The sequence below is a fragment of the Pseudopodoces humilis genome, chromosome 10, assembly GCF_049639895.1.
Source record: "Pseudopodoces humilis isolate 2021_Gansu_Grassland_sample_001 chromosome 10, ASM4963989v1, whole genome shotgun sequence".
In the NCBI taxonomy this organism is placed as follows: Eukaryota; Metazoa; Chordata; class Aves; order Passeriformes; family Paridae; genus Pseudopodoces; species Pseudopodoces humilis.
Window position 1 is genome coordinate 10,897,745 of NC_142209.1, and position 22,638 is coordinate 10,920,382.

The 22,638-nt window shown below is 39.7% G+C and overlaps 1 protein-coding gene across 3 annotated transcripts in view; it reads left to right on the forward strand.

Annotated features, from left to right (window-relative positions):
• Positions 1 to 22,638, forward strand: part of VAV3 (vav guanine nucleotide exchange factor 3) — a 153,974-nt gene that overhangs the window by 38,723 nt on the left and 92,613 nt on the right. For all 3 annotated transcript variants that reach the window (XM_005520924.3, XM_014250905.2, XM_088060523.1), the window contains exons 3-5: positions 18,158 to 18,216; positions 18,926 to 18,991; positions 21,236 to 21,344. In XM_005520924.3, the coding sequence (XP_005520981.1) occupies positions 18,158 to 18,216; positions 18,926 to 18,991; positions 21,236 to 21,344 (234 nt within the window). The remainder of the gene's footprint in view (positions 1 to 18,157; positions 18,217 to 18,925; positions 18,992 to 21,235; positions 21,345 to 22,638) is intronic.

A 22,638-nucleotide genomic window follows, 5' to 3' on the forward strand; every position in this document is an offset into this window, starting at 1 on the left:
TAGCCAAGAACAGCTGAGCACATTTTTCAGAATATTTACTTGACTGTTGCAACTTCTTATGATTTTATTGTATGTTTTGGTTACCACCAGCTTGTTTGAAAACTGCTATAAATACATATATATAAATAAACATCTATTGAGATTTAAGCACTTGTATATATGGCAGCCTCTCCTAGAGCTTATTTGCTCTACTGAATATTGTTGAGTGATGGAGTTCTGCATTTATTCTGAGGCTGAGTTTTAGTGTTTTGATTTGGGGAGGACCTCCCTTAGAGTTTTTCAGCTAAGTAAAAGGAAAGTTGAGACCAACAGAGTACCTTAAGTAGTGGTTGGACAGAGTCTATGATCTTTGAGAAACAATCTGGATGTTGGTAAACAAGCTTCATTAGGAATCTTGAAGTTTAATTAACTCAGTGAAGTTAATGAAAGTTCTTGAACCACCTGATTAGAAATGTCATCATAACCTTTTCAAAGTGGTGAGGTCTACATTTTTGTTTATGCTAATTTTGGAGGCTGGATATAAGATATTTTTTCTCAGTTGCATATTTTGTGGCAAAAAAATGTTTGTTAAAAGCATGATCACACCATATTAGAAAAGAAACAGGTTTTTCCTGGCCAAATTAATACAAAGTTGCTTTAAATTAAGATAAATCTTTTAATTTATATTAATATTACTAGCACATTTTATCGTGTTGTTTTGTCATGGAAAAAGTGGATTCTAGACCAGACAGCTGATATAAAATTCTCAGTACTGTCTCTCTTTCTACAGACATTTCCGTATAAAATTAAACAAATTGGAATATGCATTAATCTCTTTTCAGACCATAGGAAAGAGAGTAATTTTCCTGTATCTAATGAGCATCTAGCCAAAACTTAGTGAGAGAATTTGAATACTAGGAACTTGAGCACAACATGTACTTTGATTTTTGAACTTTTACAAAGTAATTGGCATTTACATTTTCTTTGCTTTTTTTTTTTTTAAAAGAAGATTTGACACCCACGACTGGGTGGCATGAATTTGAAATCTGTAGGAATTGCGACCAAACTGATTTAAAATCTTACTTTTATGTGTATTATTAATTAGATTAACCATGCTGATGCTGGATACAGAGTTAAATGGGAGTGCATGAAAATATTTCTATTCAAATTGTGGGGCTTTTAGGTAATTCCTTACATCTGTTGCTCTTGTGGAAGTAGCTAATGCACCTGTGTCTTGAACAGTCTGCTGAATACTAGAAAAAGGTGCCACTTTCAGAGTTCAGGTTAGCAAAGCCATAACCATAGCAAGTAGCAGAGTGCTCTGACCACAGGCTCTGGGCAGCAGAACTGCTGGTTTCCTTTTTCCACGCTTGCCTCTTGGTGCTGCCCTGTGCTCACCCTTGCCTGCATCCAAAGAATGCAATCTGTCTGATCATTCCTACTTAGGCTTTCATCACTTCATGTTTAAACTAATTTTCTGTGGTTACTTACTATTTACTCTTCATCATTGCCTTATCTTCTTTGCTGCCCGCATGCTTTGCCTTTCTCACCACTCTGCCCTGCAGTCTGGTGTACGTCCCCATTCCTGCAGTGCTTCTTGGGCCTTTTCCGTTTATGCATTTCAGATTTGTTTCTGGAGTTTTGTTTTGTCTCTTGATTTTGCTAGAAGACTGGTCCTGTTATTCCTGTGTTTATTGAAATACATCTTCAAATTTTTCTGTGTAGCAGATAAGTACCCCCTACTCATCAGAGGAGAACTAGAGCTCTATTGAAATTCCTGCAGTTCTCTAGAACCTGAATATGAGAGTCTCTTCCTTCATTTTTCTCCTCTAAAGAAGAAATATTCAATTTGGTTTCATTGGCTTCCTCTTGCATCATATTCAGAGCATATTTTTGTACGTTCTCACTGTACAGTGAAAACAGTCTTTGATGTTGTCTTGCACCACCAAAACTCAAAAGGAGAAAAGAATTCTTAGCACTGATATTCTGATGAAGTTCTATTTCCTTTGTCTAGGTGGAAAAAACCCCTCACCACTTGAAAGATGAAGTTGTGGGAAGGAACTTAAAATTTTGACACAAATTGTTCAATAAAATGATTTTAGGGTTTACAAGCTGTAAGATACTGACATTTTTTTGGCAACTGTCAAAAGGAGGTTTTAACCAAGCTGTGTATTTTATTTAGAACCATATTTTCTTGAAGAAAGTTGACATTAGGCAGTAGTTTGTAAGGCAACAGACAAGTGTTAAGGCAAGATTATTCATATAAATGTCTGTGCTTCATGTATTGCTATGTAATGCTTATTGACCAATATATGCATATATGAGCTGCTGGGATGTCTCAAGAAATCAGAAATGTGGGCCAGTACCAGATTTACTTTTCCTGAATTGTCTCAGAGTTCATTTATCAAATTCCAATATGAAGTTAAGTGATTCCTCATTTAAAACTGAACTAAAGAACACTGAGCGGAGGGTTTATCTTTCTATTTCTTAACAAATCAGTACTCACAAATGTGACTAAAAACTACTTGGGGTGTTTGAATGCAGAAAAAAAAGGCTCATGTCATAGAAAAATCAAGGCAGTAAGAAATACTGAGCAATAGCACTTTTTAGAAGCCTAGATTATAAACTCCAGGAGCCGATCAAGATCTTGGCAGAGTAAATGCTATATAAAAAACCAGCAAGAGTCTTGTGCCAATGCATAGCTCTAGGCTGACCCAAAAACTGCCATGCAAGGCAGGGAAGTGCAGTGTACTCTGTTGTGTGTTTGTGCTTTTATAGGGCATTTCTGCTTGTGTGTGTTTGCAGAAGAACTGACTTGGGGTGGTGCTGGCCATCTAAAATTGTCTGAGGCATAAGAAGGTCTGAAAGACAGATCATCTCCTACTGTTGATGTAGATGGAGTATGTGCAAATAAACCAACAGGGATTGTTGTCAGGATGTTTCTGGCTATGACTAAATTAAAAGATGTGTCTCCTTTAGGAAAGTGAGCATGAGTTACTGAGCATAGACTTTTTTTCTCCTTAGATATATTTTTTGGGAGCCATGAAAGATGCTTTGTTGCATTTCCCTATTGAGAATGAAATCTGAAAAGCTCAGTTATTTTCCAAGTGGTTGCCCAGAAATGGAAAATTAAGTTGAATACAGGTGCTGGTTTAGAGGCAGTTTTTTTCAGAAGCATTTGAGAGAAAGTATTTTTTTGCCAAGTAAAAATAATGTAGGCTCATGGAGAAATTGAGCTGCTTTCTATGCTAATTCATGGGATTATTTGGAAAAAAAACACACACAGAATCACTTGGAAGAATCTCTTGGAAGAGACCTCCAAGATTGAGTCCAACCCAGCCCTAACCTCAACTAAGCCATGGCACTGGGTGCCACATCCAGTCTGTTTTTAAGCACATCCAAGGATGGTGACTCCACCACCTCCCTGGGCAGACCATTCCAATACTTTATCACCCTTTCTGTAAAAAACATTTCCTAATATCCAAACTATATTTCCCTTGGTGCAGCTTAAGACTGTGTCCTCTGGTTCTGTCAGCTGCTGTCTGGAGAAAGAGACCATCCCCCACCTGACTACAGCCACCTTTCAGGGAGTTGTAGAGAGTGATGAGGTCACCTCTGAGTCTCCTTTTCTCCAGGCTAAACAACCCCAGCTCCCTCAGTCCTTCCTCACAGGGTTTGTGTTCCCAGCCCCTCACCAGCCTCGTTGCCCTCTCCGGACGCGCTCAAGCGTCTCAACGTCCTTCCCAAACTGAGGGCCCAGAACTGGACACAGAACTCAGGTGTGGCCTCCCCAGTGCTGAGTACAGGGGAAGAATGACCTCCCTGCTCCTGCTGGCCACACTATTCCTGATCCAGGCCAGGATGCCCTTGGCCTTCTTGGCCCCCAGGGCACACTGCTGGCTCATGTCCAGCTGCTGTCACCAGCACCCCCAGGTCCCTTTCTGCCTGGGCACTGTCCAGCCACACCATCCCCAGCCTGTAGCGCTGCAGGGGTTGTTGTGGCCAAAATGCAGGGCTCAGCACTTGGACTTATTAAACTTCATCTTATTGGACTCTGCCCATCCATCCAACCATTCCAGGTCTCTCTGCAGAGCCCTCCTAACCTCCAACAGATCAACACATGCTCCCAGCTTAGTGTCCTCTGCAAATTTACTAATGAAGGACTCAGTACCCTCATCCATGTCACCAATAAAAATATTGAACAGAACTGGCCCCAGCACAGACCCCTGAGGGACACCACTGCTCACTGGCCCCCAGCTGGATGCAGCCCCACTCACCACCACTCTCTGGGCCCGGCCATCCAGCCAGTTCCTAACCCAGCACAGAGTGCTCCTGTCCAAGCCGAGGGCTGCAGCTTTTTCAGGAGTGTGCTGTGGGAGACAGTGTTAGAGGCCTTGCTGAGGTTCAAACAAACAACATCCACAGCCTTCCTGCATCCACCAGCTGGGTCACCTGGTCATAAAAGGAGATCAGATTGGTCAGACACACCCTGCCCCTCCTAAACCCATGCTGGCTGGGTCTGATACCCTGGCCATCCTGTACATGCTGTGTGATGACACTCAGTATGAACTGTTCCATTACCTTACCAGGTACTGAGGTCAGGCTGACTGGCCTATAATTATTAGGATCCTCCTTCCCACCCTTTTTGTGAATGGGTGTCACATTGTCCAGCTTCCAGTCATCTGGAACCTCACCAGTGAGCCAGGACTGCTGGTAAATGATGGCGAGCAGCTTCACAAGCTCATCTGCCAGCTCCCTCATCACCCTGGGGTGGATCCCATCTGGTCCCATAGATTTATGAATGAACATCCAAGGGGCTCAGGAGTTCTCTGACTGCCTCTTCCTGGATAACAGGGGGACCATTCTTCTCCCTGACACCATTTACCAAACTAGGAGAACAGTTGTCCTGAGGACAAGCCATCTTCCCACTAAAGACTGAGGCAAAGAAGGTGTTAAGCACCTCTGCCTTCTCATCTGCAGTTACTAAGCTCCCTCCTGCATCCAATAAAGAACAAAGGTAGGTCTTACCCTTCCTTTTACCATTAATAGATTTGTAAAAACATTTTTATTATTCTTTGCAGAAGTTGCTAAATTAATTTCAAACTGAGCTTTGGCCTTCCCTTCCCAAGGTGACACGTTCTCTTTTTTATTCCCAAGTTCCCATCAGGCTGGATGTTGGCCTCGTCAACTCATCTTTCGGCACCCAGGAACAGTCTGTTCCTGTGCCCTCAAGATCTCTGTTTTGAAGCATGGCCACCTTTCCTGGACTCCTTTGTTTTTAAGGGCTGCTTCCCAAGAAACTCTCTGAATGAGGCACCTAAGTAGGCCAAAGTCTGCCCTCTGGAAGTCCACTGTAAAAGTCTTATTGATGTTCCTTCTGATTTCACCAAATATCAAAAACTCTATAATTTCATGATCACTGTGGCCCAAGCGGCCTCCAACCACCACATCTCACACCAGTCTATCTCTATTTGTAAACAACAGATCTAACATAACCCCTCCCCTGGTGGGTGCACTTCACCAGCTGTGACAAAAAGTTGTCCTCCACACACTCTAAAAACTTCCTGGACTGCCTCTTTTCTGCTGTATTAAGTTCCCAGCAGATATCTGGTAGGTTAAAGTTTCCTAAACGAACAAGGGCTGGTTATCCTGAAACATTCTCCAGCTGTTTATAGAATAAATTGTCCACCTCTTCTTCCCAATTGGGTGGATGATAACAGACTCTCAGTAGGATGTCTTTGTTGGCCTCCCCCTTAATTCTTGCCCATAGCCATTCATCATTACTAGTTCTAATACTCATGGCATCAAAAGCCTCCCAAATACAAAGGGCCACCTCTTCTCCCTTTCCCGTCTCTTCTGAAGAGCTTGTAGTCATCCAGTGCAGTGCTCCAGCTATGTGAGTCATCCTACCACGTTTCTGTGATGGCAACTACACCATAGCTCTGCTGTTACACCATGGCCTCCAGTTCTTCTTGTTTGTTTCCCATGCTGCATGTGTTAGTGTGCATGTACCTCAGCTGGTTTGGTTATTGGCTACTTGGTTAACTTTGGTTAATGGCTACTGATTTCACTCCTAACTCGGGTTTACCACTCTTGGGCCTGTTTCCAGACAGCCCAGCTGCATCCCTTTCCCCCTTCAACCCTAGTTTAAAGCCCTCTCAATGAGTTCTGCCAGTTCATGAAGTAAAGTCCTTCTGCCCTTAACAGAGAGATGGAGTCCATCCAGTTCCAGCAGGCCAGGTGCTGAAAAAGTTGCCCCATGATCAAAGAACCCAAAATTCTGCTGATGACACCAACCCATGAGCCACTTGTTGATAATGTGGGCTCTGCTATTCCTTCCATCATTTTTCTCTGCCACCAAAGGGACTGAGCAGAACACCACCTGTGCTCCTGCCCTATCAACCACTTGACCCAATGCCCTAAAGTCCCTTTTAATTGCTCTGACACTCCTCTTTTCAGTCTCATCACTGCCAGCCTGGATTATCAGCAGTGGGTGAGAATTAAAGGAGTGAATCAGCCCAGTAAGTCTCTCAGTGATACTCTGTACCTGGGCACCAGGGAGGTACAGACCTTCCTGTGGGATGGGTCTGGCCAACATATGGGGCCCTCTATTCCCTTCAGAAGGGAGTCCCACATACCCTGATTTTCTTTTTAATATTAGAGTCCTCTAATATGATGAAAAATATGAAGCTTGTTATTGAAATTTACTAACATTAACTCTTGTTCTGCTCTTTGTATGCACATTGAAAACAGTTTGCTCAGGCAGTGAAATTGGTTGCTTTGGTAGGTATGGTACCAGAATAACGACTGCTTCTTGTTTGCAAGTGTAGAACTCTGGCTATGAAGGAGAATTCAGTTACAAATTTGTTTGAGAGTGTAACACAAAACGTTAAAGTCAGTGTTCTCAAGCAAACGTTGTGACTTTGTTCGTTGGTTTCAAAGCTGTTTGGCTGGTAGGAAAGAATGCATGATGGCTTTAAACTGATCCATCTTAGTTCACATGGCAGACTAAAGTCATAAGGAAAAAAAGTAAAGCTTTTTTCTTTCTCTACACCTTCTTATAGACAGAGGGGCCCTGAATTAGCAAGGCAGAAAATCCTGTCAGAAGCCATTTTCCTTGCCTGCTTTGTTGGATCTTAATGAATTGTTGTAGGAGCTGTCCTGAAGATGGAGATGGTGTGGTGCTTGCTCCGAGTGTCACAGACAGTGGGAAACTGAAGTACATCAATAATCAAAAATCCACTGAAAGCTTAAACTTGTCCAGCAGTAGCCTGGCCTTTTTGTTATATATGTAACACTTAATTTTGACCAACAACTAGGCCTTCGTCTTAATATAAAATCACTAGTTACTATTTGTTGTATGCAGGTCTTAAGGGCATTTCTCCATGGGCTATAATGTAAAAGAATTGGATGAGAGTGGCTTTAATGGCTGTATTATCTTGAACAGCAGAAATTTAAAGCATCAAAAAGCTAAATATAAATCTAGAGTGTATCATCCAGACACCTCACAAAATCTCCGTTGTGTGTGCTCTGCCTGCTATAGGTACCTCAGTCACAGCAAAGAGCTAACAGTGTTAATGCAGCTCGCAAAGTTTCTACGTTGATATTTTTGTTCCTTTTGGTGGAAAACATGGATCATCTCTCTCTTTTTTATTTTTTTTTTGACAAATTACTATGGAGGGAATGCTTGCTTTTTTTTTTTTTTCTCATTTTTATGTTTCATTTGCTTTACAGCAAATTATTTATTTGGTTTTAGTTTCCTTACCTTATTTTCTACTTTTTGAGGTGATGTTTCTGTACTCTTAAACCCCTTCAGAAGCTGACTACATTACTTCTTTTGAATTATATTTTTCCTCATCCTCTAGTGCCTTGTTCTCTTTCCTTCAACTTTCTCACATCTTTCTCCTGTTGATATGTCTCTTATTTCCCAGAACTTCTACCTTTCCAAATCTTCTGACTTTGCTGTTGTCTGAAGATTGTATTTCATGTATCTGCCTCAGTTAAACTGATTTTGATGCTGTTTCGTTGCTACTATTTTTCGGTATGACTGCAGTAAGGGAATTTTTGTGCTGTTGGAAATACCTGCGAGCAGTAAAATTAGTTCCTGCTAAGTAAGGGAGAAGATACTTTGAGGAACACAATTGTAAGAAACATTACAGGTAGCATGGGTTAAAATTACAAGCTGTAATGCTGAATAGCTTTGAAAAAATCCAGCATTGAGGCTATTTCACTCAAGTTAATATTCATCAGCTTGTATGTATTTTGATCTTGGTTTTAGATTTGAAGTTTGATGTAAAAAAATGAAGATGGTAGAGGCACAATTCAGGTTGCTCCTGGATATTAACTGCAACTTTAAATTTGAAATCCCCTCCTGCGACATTTGACCCTTAAAAAATTAATACTCTAGCACAAATAAAACCTTTCATTGAGACTATAATATCTATGACAAAATGCTAGGAGAATGTTGGTATCAGACATTTATCTTTCATGCTGTATGCTTGATAAAACCACTTATGCAATGTTGGTTAATTGCAACATATTTTTTCCAAATTTTATCTCCCCAAAAAACTTTCCACATTGGCTACAAATGATGTGGGATCCTGTTTTTCAGTAAGTGTGACCTTTCCTGGTGTGTTTTCTAGGTGCATCTGCTTGCCTAGTTGGCCCTTGCAAGTTGGCTCTTGCATTTGCTCAATGTAGGCTGCTGCTGATTGACTGGAGCAGGTCTGATAACACTTGGGATATTGTGTTTGGTTTGGACTCACTGTATTGGATTGAAATACCCAACTGAATTCATGTCAAGAGTTTCATTGAACTCATATGTGCTACTGGTGTTTTTATCATAAACTGTGAGGACTGAAGTTGGCCTTAGATGAAGTTTCAGGACTTGTTACCAGTCTGGGATGTGTTCAGTCCCGTGTCCTTTCACAAATGTTTTTAAGTGCAATTCCACAACAAATATTTGGAAATGCCTATAAACCCTATAAAGTGAAAGCGAGGTACAATCTTGTGTGCTCTAAGAGGCAATATTAATGTCAGAGATTACTGCCTCTACTGTAGCAGAATGCCTCTTGATGTGGTAGAGCTAGGAAATAAGGAGTGGACCATACCTGTCCTTCAGAATTACAGGCTAAGAAATCTATCCCTCTCTCTGTCTCTGCTTGTCAGTTCGCAAATGTAGTTTATGACATAACCGTAGCGTTGGGTTAGAACAGTGGGTGAAGAGAACAAAGAAGAGGACAAAAGTTTCTGTAGTCAGCAAAGCTGGTGAAATTCCAAGAGACATCTCAATAGTAAATATGACTATATGGTTAATGATGGGTATCTCTGGTTTACTCCTATTTATCACAGTATCTACATCTAAAATACATACTATGATCCCCATCTAACTTTAAGAACACAAAATATTCTTTTCAACCTTCAGACAAGTGAAAGCTAAAGAACAACACTTTCAAAAACATATTAAAAAAAGAGAGGAATCACTCCCACTTTCTCTTTAGTTCTGCAGTGGCATTTTGGAAGTGTAGCACATAGATAATACAACCTGCAAGCTACTGCATGTTCAGGGTAATAAGAAAATAATTAAACAGTAAAAAAATAAAAATAGCAAGTTTCTCTCATTAATTTTGTAATTTTCAATGTAAGGATCCAGCTCAAGGAGAATTGGGTACAAACGCGATGGGAATATATCTTTCTGCATATTTTCTTCCACTACTGCAAGTGTCCTTAGATATTTTAATCTAATATTTTAATCTAAATGAACAGATGATTAGAGAGAAAACCAAACCACTGCTCTTACCAAGTTTCAATAATAGAAGCTGACAATGCCACTTCTCTTGCAGAATATCTTCTCAAGTTAAGTATTTTTTTAATCCTGTATCAAAGCTGATGATTTTTAAAATGAGTGGAAGACAGTGAAATGTCTGAGTTATGCCATCCTGCCTTACGGTGTATCTTTTTGTAGGGTTGGAGCCAAGTGTTTTCTGTTGGACTGTTCTAATCCCTTGTCTCTTCTGGTAGAGGTATCTCCTAAGAGTGCGAGGCCTGAAAGATTGCTGTGGGGTTTTGTGAGCCATTGTGAACCAGTGGGAGGGTAACTGCAGCAAAGAGAACAGCTCACTTCCCGTTGCAGTGTATAGAAGGGATTTTTTATTTCTTGCAGAGAATAAGGAGATATACAGTGTATATTTATGCCTAATAAATATTCCTGTCTTCAATGATCGTGTACTGGAGTAAATTCAATTCATGGTTCAGGTGTGACTTGGTACCACTAAGCAAAGCCACACACTAGTTAAATTTGTGTAGTCAGTGGTTACAGTAAGCTCAGAAAAGCGAGAAGTGTGGCAGTGACTGATTCACCCAAGACAGGAAGAAAAACTCTTCCTCTGCTTTTAGCAGAAGAGAGGAAGAAAAACTCCATTGCACAGCCTCCTCTGAGTATTGTTCTTGCCATGATCAAAATTGGCAAAGAATCTTTTTAAATATTAAAGTGAAGTAACACAAAAGTGGGAGTGAGGAAACCACATGTCACTTAAACTGCAGGATGCATACCTAAAACAGTATTGGAGGTGCAATCGATAATGAATATCTAAGCACTAATTTCCTTCTAAAATACCTGTATGCCAATTTTAAACATCCAAGGTCATGAACACACAAAATCTGTACAAAATGTACAAACTGGTAATTGCAATTTAGAGAATTTGCTTGTTCTTTTTGAAACATATAAAAATACTCTTCTGAAGTCTGTTAGAGTGCAGAGGCAAAAGAATGTAACTTTGGAAAACACACAGCACTGATTTACATCCTTTCCTATTTAAAAAAAACCCACATGTCCAATGTCTGAACACATTTAATAATATCCCTGTTCAGTCATTAGAGATTTTAAAAGGAATACTTACATTTAGGTTAAAGAAAAAAAAATTGTATTAAGATATCCTCTTTACAATGCAGGAAAAAGCCATTTCTTTCATGATTGATTACTGTTATGACCCATATAAAATATGGTAAAAAAAAAGGTATCATCAGTAAGAGTGTTCAAAAAGCATTGAAAACAAGCACTTGATCAAAGCTGAAAACAGCTCAAAGATGCTGTTTCTAAGTATAGGTTATACTTGTAGTGTTTATTCTGTAGGGAACTGGAATGACTTAACAGCAGATAGGTTTTGCAGTACTGTCCTAGGAATAGCCTTTTGTATTCTTTTGCTCTCAATGCAAAACCTGAAATGTAGTAAATGCACCAGAAAGGACAAACTCCAATTCCGTGTTTAGAACAGCATGCTCTGAGGCAGTCTGCACTTAATGCTATTAGTTGCAGTGTTTGTAACACAGCAATGCTTAAAGTATGGTTGTCATTCTTTAAACAAGAGCTTAAAAAGAAAAAAACCAAACAAATCCAACAAAAAAACAGCCCCAAACATAACACCCCAGAAGGCATTCTGAGGGCTGGAAGGTATTCAGAGAATCAAAACCACGAGCTGCAGACAGGAAGCAGCTGCTCAAACTCCTTCCCCCCATGCTTGAGTTAGGGAGTCTCGGCCTTGTGGACAAAATGAACCAAAGGATGAGCAGGACTGTGCTTGTGCAATTTAAACTTTCTCATTTCCCTGTAAGAAGTGTCATCTAGGGAACCTTTCTTGCTTTTGGACTAGTGACTGTAGTCACTAGAGTACAGGCTTTTGACTGTAGTCTCATCAGAGACGTAAAATTTGAAAAATGTGGTATTAAGCACAATTAAAATACATTTGTGTCCATTATTGGACATTGATTAGTCAAGACTTGCTCATTATCGTTCTGATAACATGATACTGAGTTTTACAGATTCCCAGAGAGCATTTGGTTTTGGTTTTCCTCCTTTAATGTTTAGGATTCGTGTGTGCAGTTCTGTCAGCCAGTCCCAGTGTTCTGCTTCCAGAGTTTGCATGATCAGAGTTACCACTTCTGATAAAAGGAGTAAAATGTTCAGTGTGCAAAAGAGGGTAAATATTGGCATCAACCTGTCCTTTTGGACAGCAGGTCATCTGTCCTCATATCTTTGAATGGCTTGTAAAACTTACATTCTAAAAGCTTTGCCTGCCTTCCTGTTCCAAACCGCCTGTCTCACCTCTCCTTAGAAGACTTTGGAGAAAAAAATTGCATCTTCTGTAGCTGTTAATTCCCCGGGGCTTTTGAAGTCCCAGCGGTTTGCATCTCTGTATTTAGCTTATCTACGAACAGATCGGCAACACCCAGGAAGGTTTATTTATTTATTTATTTATTTACTCTGCAGAAACTTTCCTGCCACTTCATTGTGGAGACACTAACACTAGGGAGAATGCAGAGATGAGACCTCCCTAGGGCAATGCATGTAGGGTATGAAGATCTGCGTGCCCAGAGCCAGCCAGGCTTCCCCCTGCAGCACAACAGTACCTCTGAGCTCTCCTGCAGCTGGAGCTGGGGCTCAGTGCTCAGAGGAGATGTGCATGACTGCCAAAACCAGCTTTTACAGCAGTTGTACCCTTGCTGCCTCTGCATGAAAGCATTTGGCACCTGGTTTCAAACCCTTTTTTTTCACAGTTGCTGGCAGGCTCCTGTCAGTCACAAAGACTTGGCTCGGGGTTGTGAATTTCTCTGCCATGGCTCCCTGGTACAGTCGGTCTATTTTCCTTACTGCTCCTATGCCAGTTCGAAGCCTTGATGGGAAAGAGGGGTGAAGTAGTTCTCAGATGTGTTTCCTTAGGGTGTAGTTCAGGGGAAATGAAGAATGGACACAGACAATGAGAGAGCCAGAATCAGGATGGCTGAAGGTGATGTCAGTGAGAAAACAGGCAGCATCCCACAGCTGGTGATTACCCCAGTGGAAAGTAAATTTGTGCCTTTCTTTTGGATTGCACCTATCAGTGTTCTATACCAAAAGCCTGGATTTCACCTGAATGAGGTGAAAATCAGGATATAGCTATATGTGAAGCTTTGTGTAATGAAACACAGATGATGACATTTCTACCTGCTGGAGGTCTGCCGTCTGTCCTGTTTCTAAGGAGGTGTTGGTGCAGGTGCCAAGGCTGTAAATTGTCTTTCACATCTTTGTGTCTGTATGGCTTTGACACTTCAGTGCATGCCTCAACAGTATCTAGTAGAGGCATATTTGCATAGCTGGCATTTGAAATCTGGCTTTTGTTTTTAAGGGCCTGTTAGAGGTGCCAGTATGTGAAACAAAGGTTTTCTTTTAGGTCAGGTTTTCCCTTCTCTCCCTGTTTTTTTTTTTGGGTTTTTTTTTTTTTGTTTGTTTGTTTGGTTTTTTTTCTTCCCCTTTCTTTTTCCTTTTATTTTAAGGAGTTTTCATTTATTTTGCCTTTTTAAAAAGCCCTTCATCCTTTCTCCTTCCCTAGAGGCTCAAGGTTTGATTAAAACTGGTCTAAACCAACATGGACTACTAACATGGTACCCAAAGGCAGATGGAGAGAAAATGTTCAATTTAACTTATGAACATGCTTTACTTGGAATAATATGCTCATTAGATCAGCAGCTGTGTAATCACCCTGAAGTTGTCTGGCTTAATGTATTTTCCTTTTTTTTTTTTTTTTCATCTGTTAACCAAGTAGAATAGAAATGTAGCAGTTCCTAGAGGTCTTTTGGTTCAAAAGTTGATGATGGATTAGTGTACAATATTAATACATATTAATCAATATATATATTTCAACTGCCTCCCACCTCCCTCTGTGCCAAATGAAGTATTGATCTAGGCCTGTCCAGAACCTGGTAAATTCTGTACAGTAGCAAAAGATAAAGCTTTCTTAATATAAGTAATTTGAGAATATATTTATGTATAGCATTTTCATCTTATCTCTGAGTGACAGAGACACAAAATGATGTTTCTCTTTCCTCTCCTTCTCACCAGTCTGGGAATGAGTGAAAACAGCTTCAGGAGAACTCACTCAGTATGTGGGCATGACTGGCAGTTCTGGCTTTAAAGTATCCTGGATATGTGGCAGTTAAAATTGGCCTCATAAGAGCCTCATCCCATGGTATGGAGAATGTATGATGTTGTGTTCTTCAGAAACACTAGATTTCTATATGCACTGGCTTTTTATTTTTCATGATCTGCCCAGAGATCTGACTTTTACTGTGTTTTAGGAAAACTAATTTAAGTGCCTGCATGGAAGCAACTGCTTTGATGCTCTAACCACAAGTGAGTCTTTCTAGGTTTTATTGGTATAAGCTATGAAACTGTTGCCGTCAATTACCATTTTCAGTTTAGGGAAATATCAGAAATAAATATGGGCATAGTCCTTACAGCAGCTGTCAGTAACATGGAATTATTTCTTGTTTGGGGAGACAGTGAGTTGCAAAATGATTTACTTCTGTTAATTCTAGAAGTGGAAAAGTATTTTTAAAACATACTTAATCTGTTCTTTAACTGGATGATTTGCAAGTTCTTTTTAAAGAAACAAGATTAAAAAGAGACACCACTAAAATACTTTAGAAAGGAACATTTTAAACTCAGACATGCTACTGCTATGGAAAGTAGTAAAATAGTCCCTCTAGTGTACTGCTGCTGTAAGCAGACACAGGAATATCTGATGTGATTAACTGAAGAGTATGGCTGCAGGAAATTACAAAATAATGGTTTGGCAAGGCGTATTAAAGTTCTTACATAAACTGGAGAGTCGGACCTACAACTGTAAGTCAAGTTAAGCCATAATAAATATCAAGAAAAAAAAAAAAAGCTGTTAGAATTCCTAATGAAGTAAAGAGTTAATGAACAGTGTGAGACCATTGCTCTTGCCAGCAGTGCCTGAAACATGAGGAGTAGAGCCACTCACCAGGGTGTGGGCTGAGGTGTGCTTCCTCTTCCAGTGCTGTAGGTTTGAATTTCATGTCATATTTTGCATAAACTGGCTATGTACTGAAAAACAAACTTGGATGTTCACATCTTCTTGAAGTGAGTGTGACTTTGATGTGACTTCTGAAGACCTGCTTAACCTCTGTCTCGTGTTAGGCAGCGCAAAGGAGCTGTACTGGGGTGGGTGCAGTGAGGCTTCCTTCTATGCCTCCAAGCCTCTTGCTAATATCTCCCAGTGTCAGGTGAATCCTAGAGTTATTGAGCTTTTCAGTGTGAAGGAATGTAGTCGTTGTGGGATGTTTGGAGTATAAATGTTTCTCTTTCTTTTGTGTGTTGTAGCTGGCCAGAATGTCAATTAGGAATCTTTACTCAGTAACTGTTTCTTGCTGACTGTTTCTGGTGTTAGTGTGTGTGCAAAGCTCTGCAGCCCTTTGTACAGTTTGTTGCAGAGCAGCACCAGGCATGGAATCCCTGTTGTTTTGGACTTCGTACAAGCAAGGAGTGCTACTTTTGCACTTAAACTAAGATCCAGACAAGCCTCTTTCAAAGTACAGGAGCATCTGTCAGAGTCCTTTCTTTGGAAGAGAGCTGGGTGATCATTTAGGGTTAAATGTGTGAAAGGGATTAAAGCACTGCTGAAAGGAAGAGAGCAAAGCAAAAAAAAAGCACATGCAAAGTGCTAAATTGAATGTTAGGGATTTTAATGTGCATAGTACATTGTAATTTTGGAGTTCAGAATTGCACAATATTATAGGTTCCCCCATATCAACTGTATAGGGCTTCAAACTAGCACTGTTCTGAAAAAGTCCTGAGTCTTTCTTTTGTAAGTTATTGAAAATCAGACACTGTGCTGCATTTAAGTTTATTTTGCTGAATGACTATTGAAATTCTGTTTATCTGGCAACTCAGCCCATACAGAACTGCAGTCATCCCTATGGACCTTGAAATCTGGGAACTCAGTTTTTTCTGCAGGGCTCAGAACCAAAGAACTGAAATTTCAAGTGGAAGGAGAATCTTGCTTTGCCCCACCTTTTTTTGGAGCAAATACATTAACATGTATATGATATGGGTAAAGTGTTTTGACCAGAAGTGGTAATTCCACGTGTGATTACTGGTGTAAGTATTCTTGACATTTCTCGGAATTCTTTAGGGAAACCACAACTGCAAGAAAAATGCTCCTCAGTAGACATGGTTCTGTTTCTTGATGGTGCTGTTTTAAGCTGTGGTTTAATAGGAGTGGTTCAATGGTTAAGCATTATCTTTTATTCTGTGGAAGTTGAATCAGTGTTCTAATCTTTACTAGACACTGGAATGCTTAATGGTTTCTGTTCTAAGAACAGGGAAGATTCTTATAGTCTCTGTTGTCCATAGTTGTACAGTTCCTTTCTCTGTCCTTTTCTCTGTGCATTTTCTGGTAAATGCTTCTCTGGCTTCCCCAGTGTGTGGGTGTCATCGTGGGCCTCTGTGCCTGCCCCCTCCAAGTTCTCACATTAGTTCCTGAAAGAGTTTTTCTATTCCTCTTATTTATAAATCTTGCTTTTGTTTGTGTTTATATTGATAGCTCTAAAATGTCACTTTGGGAATAACATTTGCTAGTTACCTATTTTTTTTTTTAATTTCTTTTTTGTTATCTTGAAGAAACTGTAATTAACTGTGAAGAGTAAGCCATGTATCTACTGAGTTTGATTATGCTAGATAAGTGAGAATCCCTCTAAGGAAAAGGTTCTATGTGGGTGGAATAGTTTGCAAAAGATTTTTTGTATGCTGGGAAATATCATGTTGAAACAAGTAGGGGATATTCAGTTCACCAGACTTGCCCCTCTTTGTTTTGAGAACCACAAAGCCTCCTGTGATTTTGCCCATCAGTGCCCACCCTTGTGTCAGGACAGATGATTTTGCCATTGAATCCCACCACATCTTGTCTCGTGTGGCTCAGTGCTCCTTGCAGCCCTGTGCAGGGATTCTTGCAGGTGTGCAGGGGCAAGCTCTGGTCTGCTACAAAAACCAGAACTCCCCAGCAACAGTAAGACTTGTTAAAGAAGTCTTTTTTCTCTTTTGACCTTTTGATTAGTGTGAAATAGTTTTAAATTAATTTTGTCATTTATTCAAGAAACTTTTATTCACAGTTTCTAAAGCTTATTCTAGACTACATTGCATTTCTTCTGTTCAGAGGGGAAATATGTGCCCTCATTTTTGATTATGTTAATGGCACATTTATTTTTATTATCCTTTGCTGTAAGGCAAAACGAGTTTTTTGTGGCATTAATTTTCACAGCAGCTGAAATGAACTCCAAATATTTCTTTCAGAGGATTAATCTAACATTAATTCTTCATTTTGCTCCTGTACCTATGAAATATGATTCACTATGAAGGCTTTGTAACTTCGGTTTAAGCTGTAGTTTGTGATATTTTTATGTGGCTTTTACTTTGTCATTCTCCTGTCTAAACATGTAGTTTACCTTTGAGAGATGATGCACTTTTAACTCTCTTTTATGGTAATGATAGTCTTGTAATTAGAACTTCAAAAATAAACAACTGAAATGGTAGAAATTATTCTCAAATGCCTGTGAATTGTAGAAATGTAGAATTGCTGTACTGAATTTTGATACTGCTGATAAAAACCTACTTTGGAGATTTCTCTTCAACTTAATATGGATTTTGATTTGAAAAGATACAGGCTGAAATTTCTGGGGAGTTCAGGGGAAGCCTTGTCATTGGAAGTATAGAAATTCAGGCAGGTTGTCATTTTGGGTCATTTTCTCTCTCTAGCAAATAAGACTTGCATATCTGAGTATGAGTAAATAGTTATGACAGGGAGGCAGGCAGAATCAAAGTAGGTCTTGTATTAATTCAATTGCCAGCAAAACAACTACGTGTGTGTGACCGTGTGTGTGTTCTACCCTTCCTAATGCTCCCCCTCACTTTGTGTGTAACCTCAGCGGGTACAGGAGGTATTCTCTTAGCATGAGCTCTTCCAGCTGCTACCGTATTCCGGCGGAGAGGAAGGGCTCAGGGCTCCTCCGTGCAACTTTGGCTGCGGGGCCGGTGGCAGCGGGCTCAGCCTCCCCGGCCAGCCCGGCTGCCTCGGCCTGCGGCTCCCCCTGGTGCCCGCCGTGCGCCAGAGCGCAGCTCCGCCTGCAGCTGCCCGAGGGACACCGAGCGTTTCAGGCGGCCTCCAGGACAGCATTTGATTACAGCTGCATCCAGGTCCAATTGTCTGTTTGGTACAGCCAGATTTTGTCTCTGTTTGTGTAATTTGATTTGAGGTAGTGCTGCTTATAATGAAACAATAGAGAACAAAATGTTTTATTGCTTTATTGTTCTACAACTAATCACGGTTTCTGTTTCTCTCTTCTGCAGGTGATAGAAACGCTTTCTAAGCTTTCCCGCACTCCTATTGCATTAGGCACAGGAATAAGGTATGCTGTTGCCATAGGGAATGGTGAGAGTGATGGTGTAATGCTCCTTGGAAAAGTTGTTAGAAGGCAGTATAGCCTGTGTCTGCCGCTAAGAACTTCTCTAGCTGTAAGGCAGAGAGCCAGGTGGGCAGCAAAGCAAGGCTCTGGAGCTGTGAGGGGTTACAAAAGGTATTTGCTACCTCTGGTACGCTCACTGAAGGGCCTGAGTTATGTGTATAGCTCGTGCTGAAGTGGGAGGTGAACAGAGGAACAGTTGGTATTGCAGAACTTGTGATAATCGTGACACAGGGGTCAGAAATCAAGCCGATGCAGTGCTGATTTATGTAAAGACAAATGGGGTTTCTCTTCTTTCTTACTTCTAAAAAATCAGAAAAATTGGCCAAGTTTGTGAGATTCTTGTTTTCAAAAAGAAACCAAAAGAACCCCTACCAGACCTAACCTGAAAGTTTTGATGATTTTTTCCAGTTGAAAAATGTCGGTGATGTGTATTAGTGGTGATTTATAACAACTGTGTCCAGTAGGATTTTTATTATATTATCAGTCCACATAATGAAATATAGATACACATATACTGCTCATCAGAGAAAGGGGGGAAGATATATAAGCACAATATACAATAATTTGTGTGAAAATTTGGGAAACCAAACGGAAATCCACTATATGACTAGACTAGTGGATTCTGTAATTAATGCTATTTTTCTTTCTATAGGCCCTTCCCTACAGAAGAAAGTGTTGATGATGAAGATATCTACAAAGGTCTTCCTGATTTAATAGAGTACGTTGTAAATATATTAATTACAGATTTTGTCTTTCAGTTGCATGCTCTTGTTTGTATTGTGTTGTAGAACATATGGTTTTCATGAGAATGGGATATTTATTTAATTTGTAAATATTTTGTTAGTCATTATGCTGACCAGGAAGAATTAATTATGAAATTTTTTTTGAATTATTATGATACATTCACGTCTATAAAGCAGCATGTTTCATAGAGGATGCTGGCATCAAAGTAAATAAAGAGTGCATTTTTAAGTTACCTGTCAGTACTATGAGAATGCTTTCAGAAGAGTGCAATATCACTTATAAGGGACTCAAGGAAATTGTCTTGAACTTGCAGAGAAAATGCATGTTTGGATCATAATTCAAGTGGATCTTTTCCCTAAAGTCAGTGAAATTCTTAATATGAGTGCATTTACCTCTTCTGGGTAGGTGTTTGCAGGATTGTCAGGATACTCTTGTGTCCTATGGCTGGGATCTCCCAAGATCCATGAGGAATCATGTTGGACAAGATCTGGGTCAGAGCTCTGTTCCAAGGCTCAAAGTTCACCAGCACTCATCACATGTCGCTTGCTGCAGGGTGGGAAAGAAGCTGCTGTTCACACCAGGAATTTGTTTATTCACTGCCAATAAAGAAGAGAAACCTCACCATGATTGGCATTGCTCAATTTACCACTTTCCTTGCAGAGCTTGTCCTCGTCCCTGAAACTGTCTCATAGACAATTGCTTTTCGCTCTGTGTAGCAGAGCATGCAGAATGTGGGAGTTGCAGTCTCCTCTGGGACCCAAGTGGGCAAGAAGTGATGTCCTTATCTCTTAGAAGTGGTGCCATTATAACTATTTGAAAATAATATTTCCACCAGTTCTTAAATGGGCATGTAAATAAAGCATTGTGAGACAGTCTTTCATTAAAAAAAAAAAAAAAAAGCAGCTAACAAATCATACCAAAGAAATGGATTTGTAACTCTTCTTGTGCAGCAAATTATGAATATTAATTAACAGAAATTTAATAGTTACATGCTGTCTCAATTGTAGAGGAAGAAATTCAAGAATAAGAAACAAATGTGGCAGTGAATGATTCAAATAGCCCACAATTTTTAGTTTCCCTCAATTATTAGAACATTTATTTGAAATTAATTTAATTATCCCTACGTTTAAATGGTGTCCAAAAATTTAAAATTAATTTAAGTATTTTTGTCAGAAAGATCTGTCCTTACTCTGCCTTTTTGCCAGCTTTTTTTACCCTGGAGCAGGGGCGGTAGAATGCAGTGTGTCTGCTGCACCTGACAGCTGCCAGTGTTGAATGTGAAGTCCTAGCACACCATCACTGCTGGTGGGAACTGAAATGCTGGACTAACCTGTTGGTTTTTACTCTGAATGATTTCAGTGTTGTCTTCCAACAGGAAAAAGCTCAAAATTGTCAGCATATCTGATCCAGTTTCTATATTGCTATTGTTACTCAACTGCTTTCAATAGCTTTTAGAGTTCTTTTGTAGATATATCCGAAGAAATAGGAGTGAAAGATATGATGGGCTTGATATGGTCCTAGCAAAAAGTAGGTAACACTCTAGCAGGGATGACTGTAATGAGGCTGAATTAGCTGAGGGTAGAGTTGAGCACTGACTTTCTGCTTTATTTCTGTGGTCTGGGTAATTGGAGACCCTCACTTATGCATACTCGCTTTCGTTGACCTGTCTGATTTTCAGTTTGATTGGTTCCTTTTTTTGCTTTTGTGTAGTCGAAGGTTGCATGAGATGATTCAGATTCTGGTTTATAATGTGGAGGTACAGTGCCTGAGTGCTGGCTCTGTAGTCTTTGGTGTATTTTACCCTGGATAGTCCTTTCCTCAGGCAGGAAGAAGACCTTTAACAGTGTTTCACATCCCAGTGTAGTGGGATGCCAGGCAGTAAGGAGAGGCAGCTGCTTTTCACTGGATGTAGTGGGAAAAGGGTTAAGGAGAAGAGGGCAGCTGGATTGTAGCTTGTGACAAAACTGTCCTGAGGTGTTGCTTTTGCTTTCTGGTTTAGTTCCTGTAGTCTTCGGTATTGTGTTGATTCTGTAAAATTTATTTTAAATTAATTGAGAAAAGAAAATCAATGGACTTAATTTCCCTTAATGAGTTATTTTCATTAGATATCCTATTAATTAATCTGTTTGTTTACTGTAGAAACTTCTGAGTAGTCCCTTGCAGAGATGGTGGTACTTTGTCTGTGCTGCACAGTTTTTTTCTTGTCTTGTCTTTTCAGTGAAACTGGTGTTGAGGAAGATGAGGAATTGTATGATTGTGTCTATGGAGAAGATGAAGGTGGGGAAGTTTATGAAGACCTAATGAAAGATGAAGCAGCACAGCAACCTGTATGTTTTCAAGTTCCTAGCTGCTTTGGAAGAATAGCAGTTAACTTTTGAAAGTTGAAATGATGTCTTTATAGATAGTTTCAGTGACAGTCCTCCTCAGCTGCACCTGGAGTTGTCATGTGCAGAGCATTATCTCCTATGTGAGACTTTGTAGGCTGTTTGGGTAAAGGGGAAAACCTTAATTATAGTAAGCTTTTTAAAAAAGAGTGATTTCAAAATAAAATACAGTAATTACTTTGATAGTTTTAAGTAGTAAACTTTACCTGCTAATTTAAGAGCAGTTAATTGAATTGCTTACTTGAAAGTGTCCTACCTCCAAAATTGTTATAATTTTGTGAAATTATTGTGTATAATATTATTTTAGCCATAGTTTGGACAACTAGCCTAACAAGGACAACTAAGAATTATTTCAAACTAATGAATTTCTTGCTTATTAAACCGTGTAGGTTTTGTTGATCATTAGGTTGTCTTTATGTTGCGAAGTAAACTGTTCCACTAAGTTTCCTCTAGGAGTATCTGAATTCAGAGGCAGCTTTTCTTACCTGTACTGGTATCACACATTATTTCTTATTGCCTCTTTCCTTTTGTTTATTGCACTCAAATTCTAGACATGTGTGGTGTGGCTAGAAAAACTGATACGTCAATTTCTACCAAAAATGTCTGTGGTAGTGATCTCTTTGGGTTAGATGAGCACAAAACTGAAGTGAATGTTTTAACTATAATGCCAGGATTTGTTTGCATTGCTCATATGAGTATTGATGAACAGCAAATGCCCAAATTTTGCAAATGGATATAAACTATTGAGTACAGCAACTTCTATAATGGGGCAAATACTGCAAATATTCTGGGCATTATTGAGCTAAAGGTGAAAAACAGCTGAAAGTCTAAATAATGTAAAATTCTAATACTTTATAGAGATTAATTAACTACAGTTAACTATGACAGTGTTTACTTCCCCATACAAAAGAATTTGGGAATAAATGGTAGATTTGAGATGATGATGCTCACAAATCACAGTTCTTATAAGACTGGATTTTTGTGAAATGGTTACTTGTGTTTGCATCTGATAAAGACAGAAGCTTAGTGCTCATTGTGGGAAAATGAAGAACTGCATAAACTGGGTTTTCATGAGTAGTTTCTGAAATTGCAGCACCTGGTAAATGAGAGGAATGAGAAGCTGTGTTCCGCTTGTAGGAGCTGGTTGTAGAGTCACATAGAGAGAAAGAGAGAAGGGTAAAAGAGATCAGCCAAAGCAGTGACCAAGCTCTATGTACGTGTGATTTGCAACTTGGTA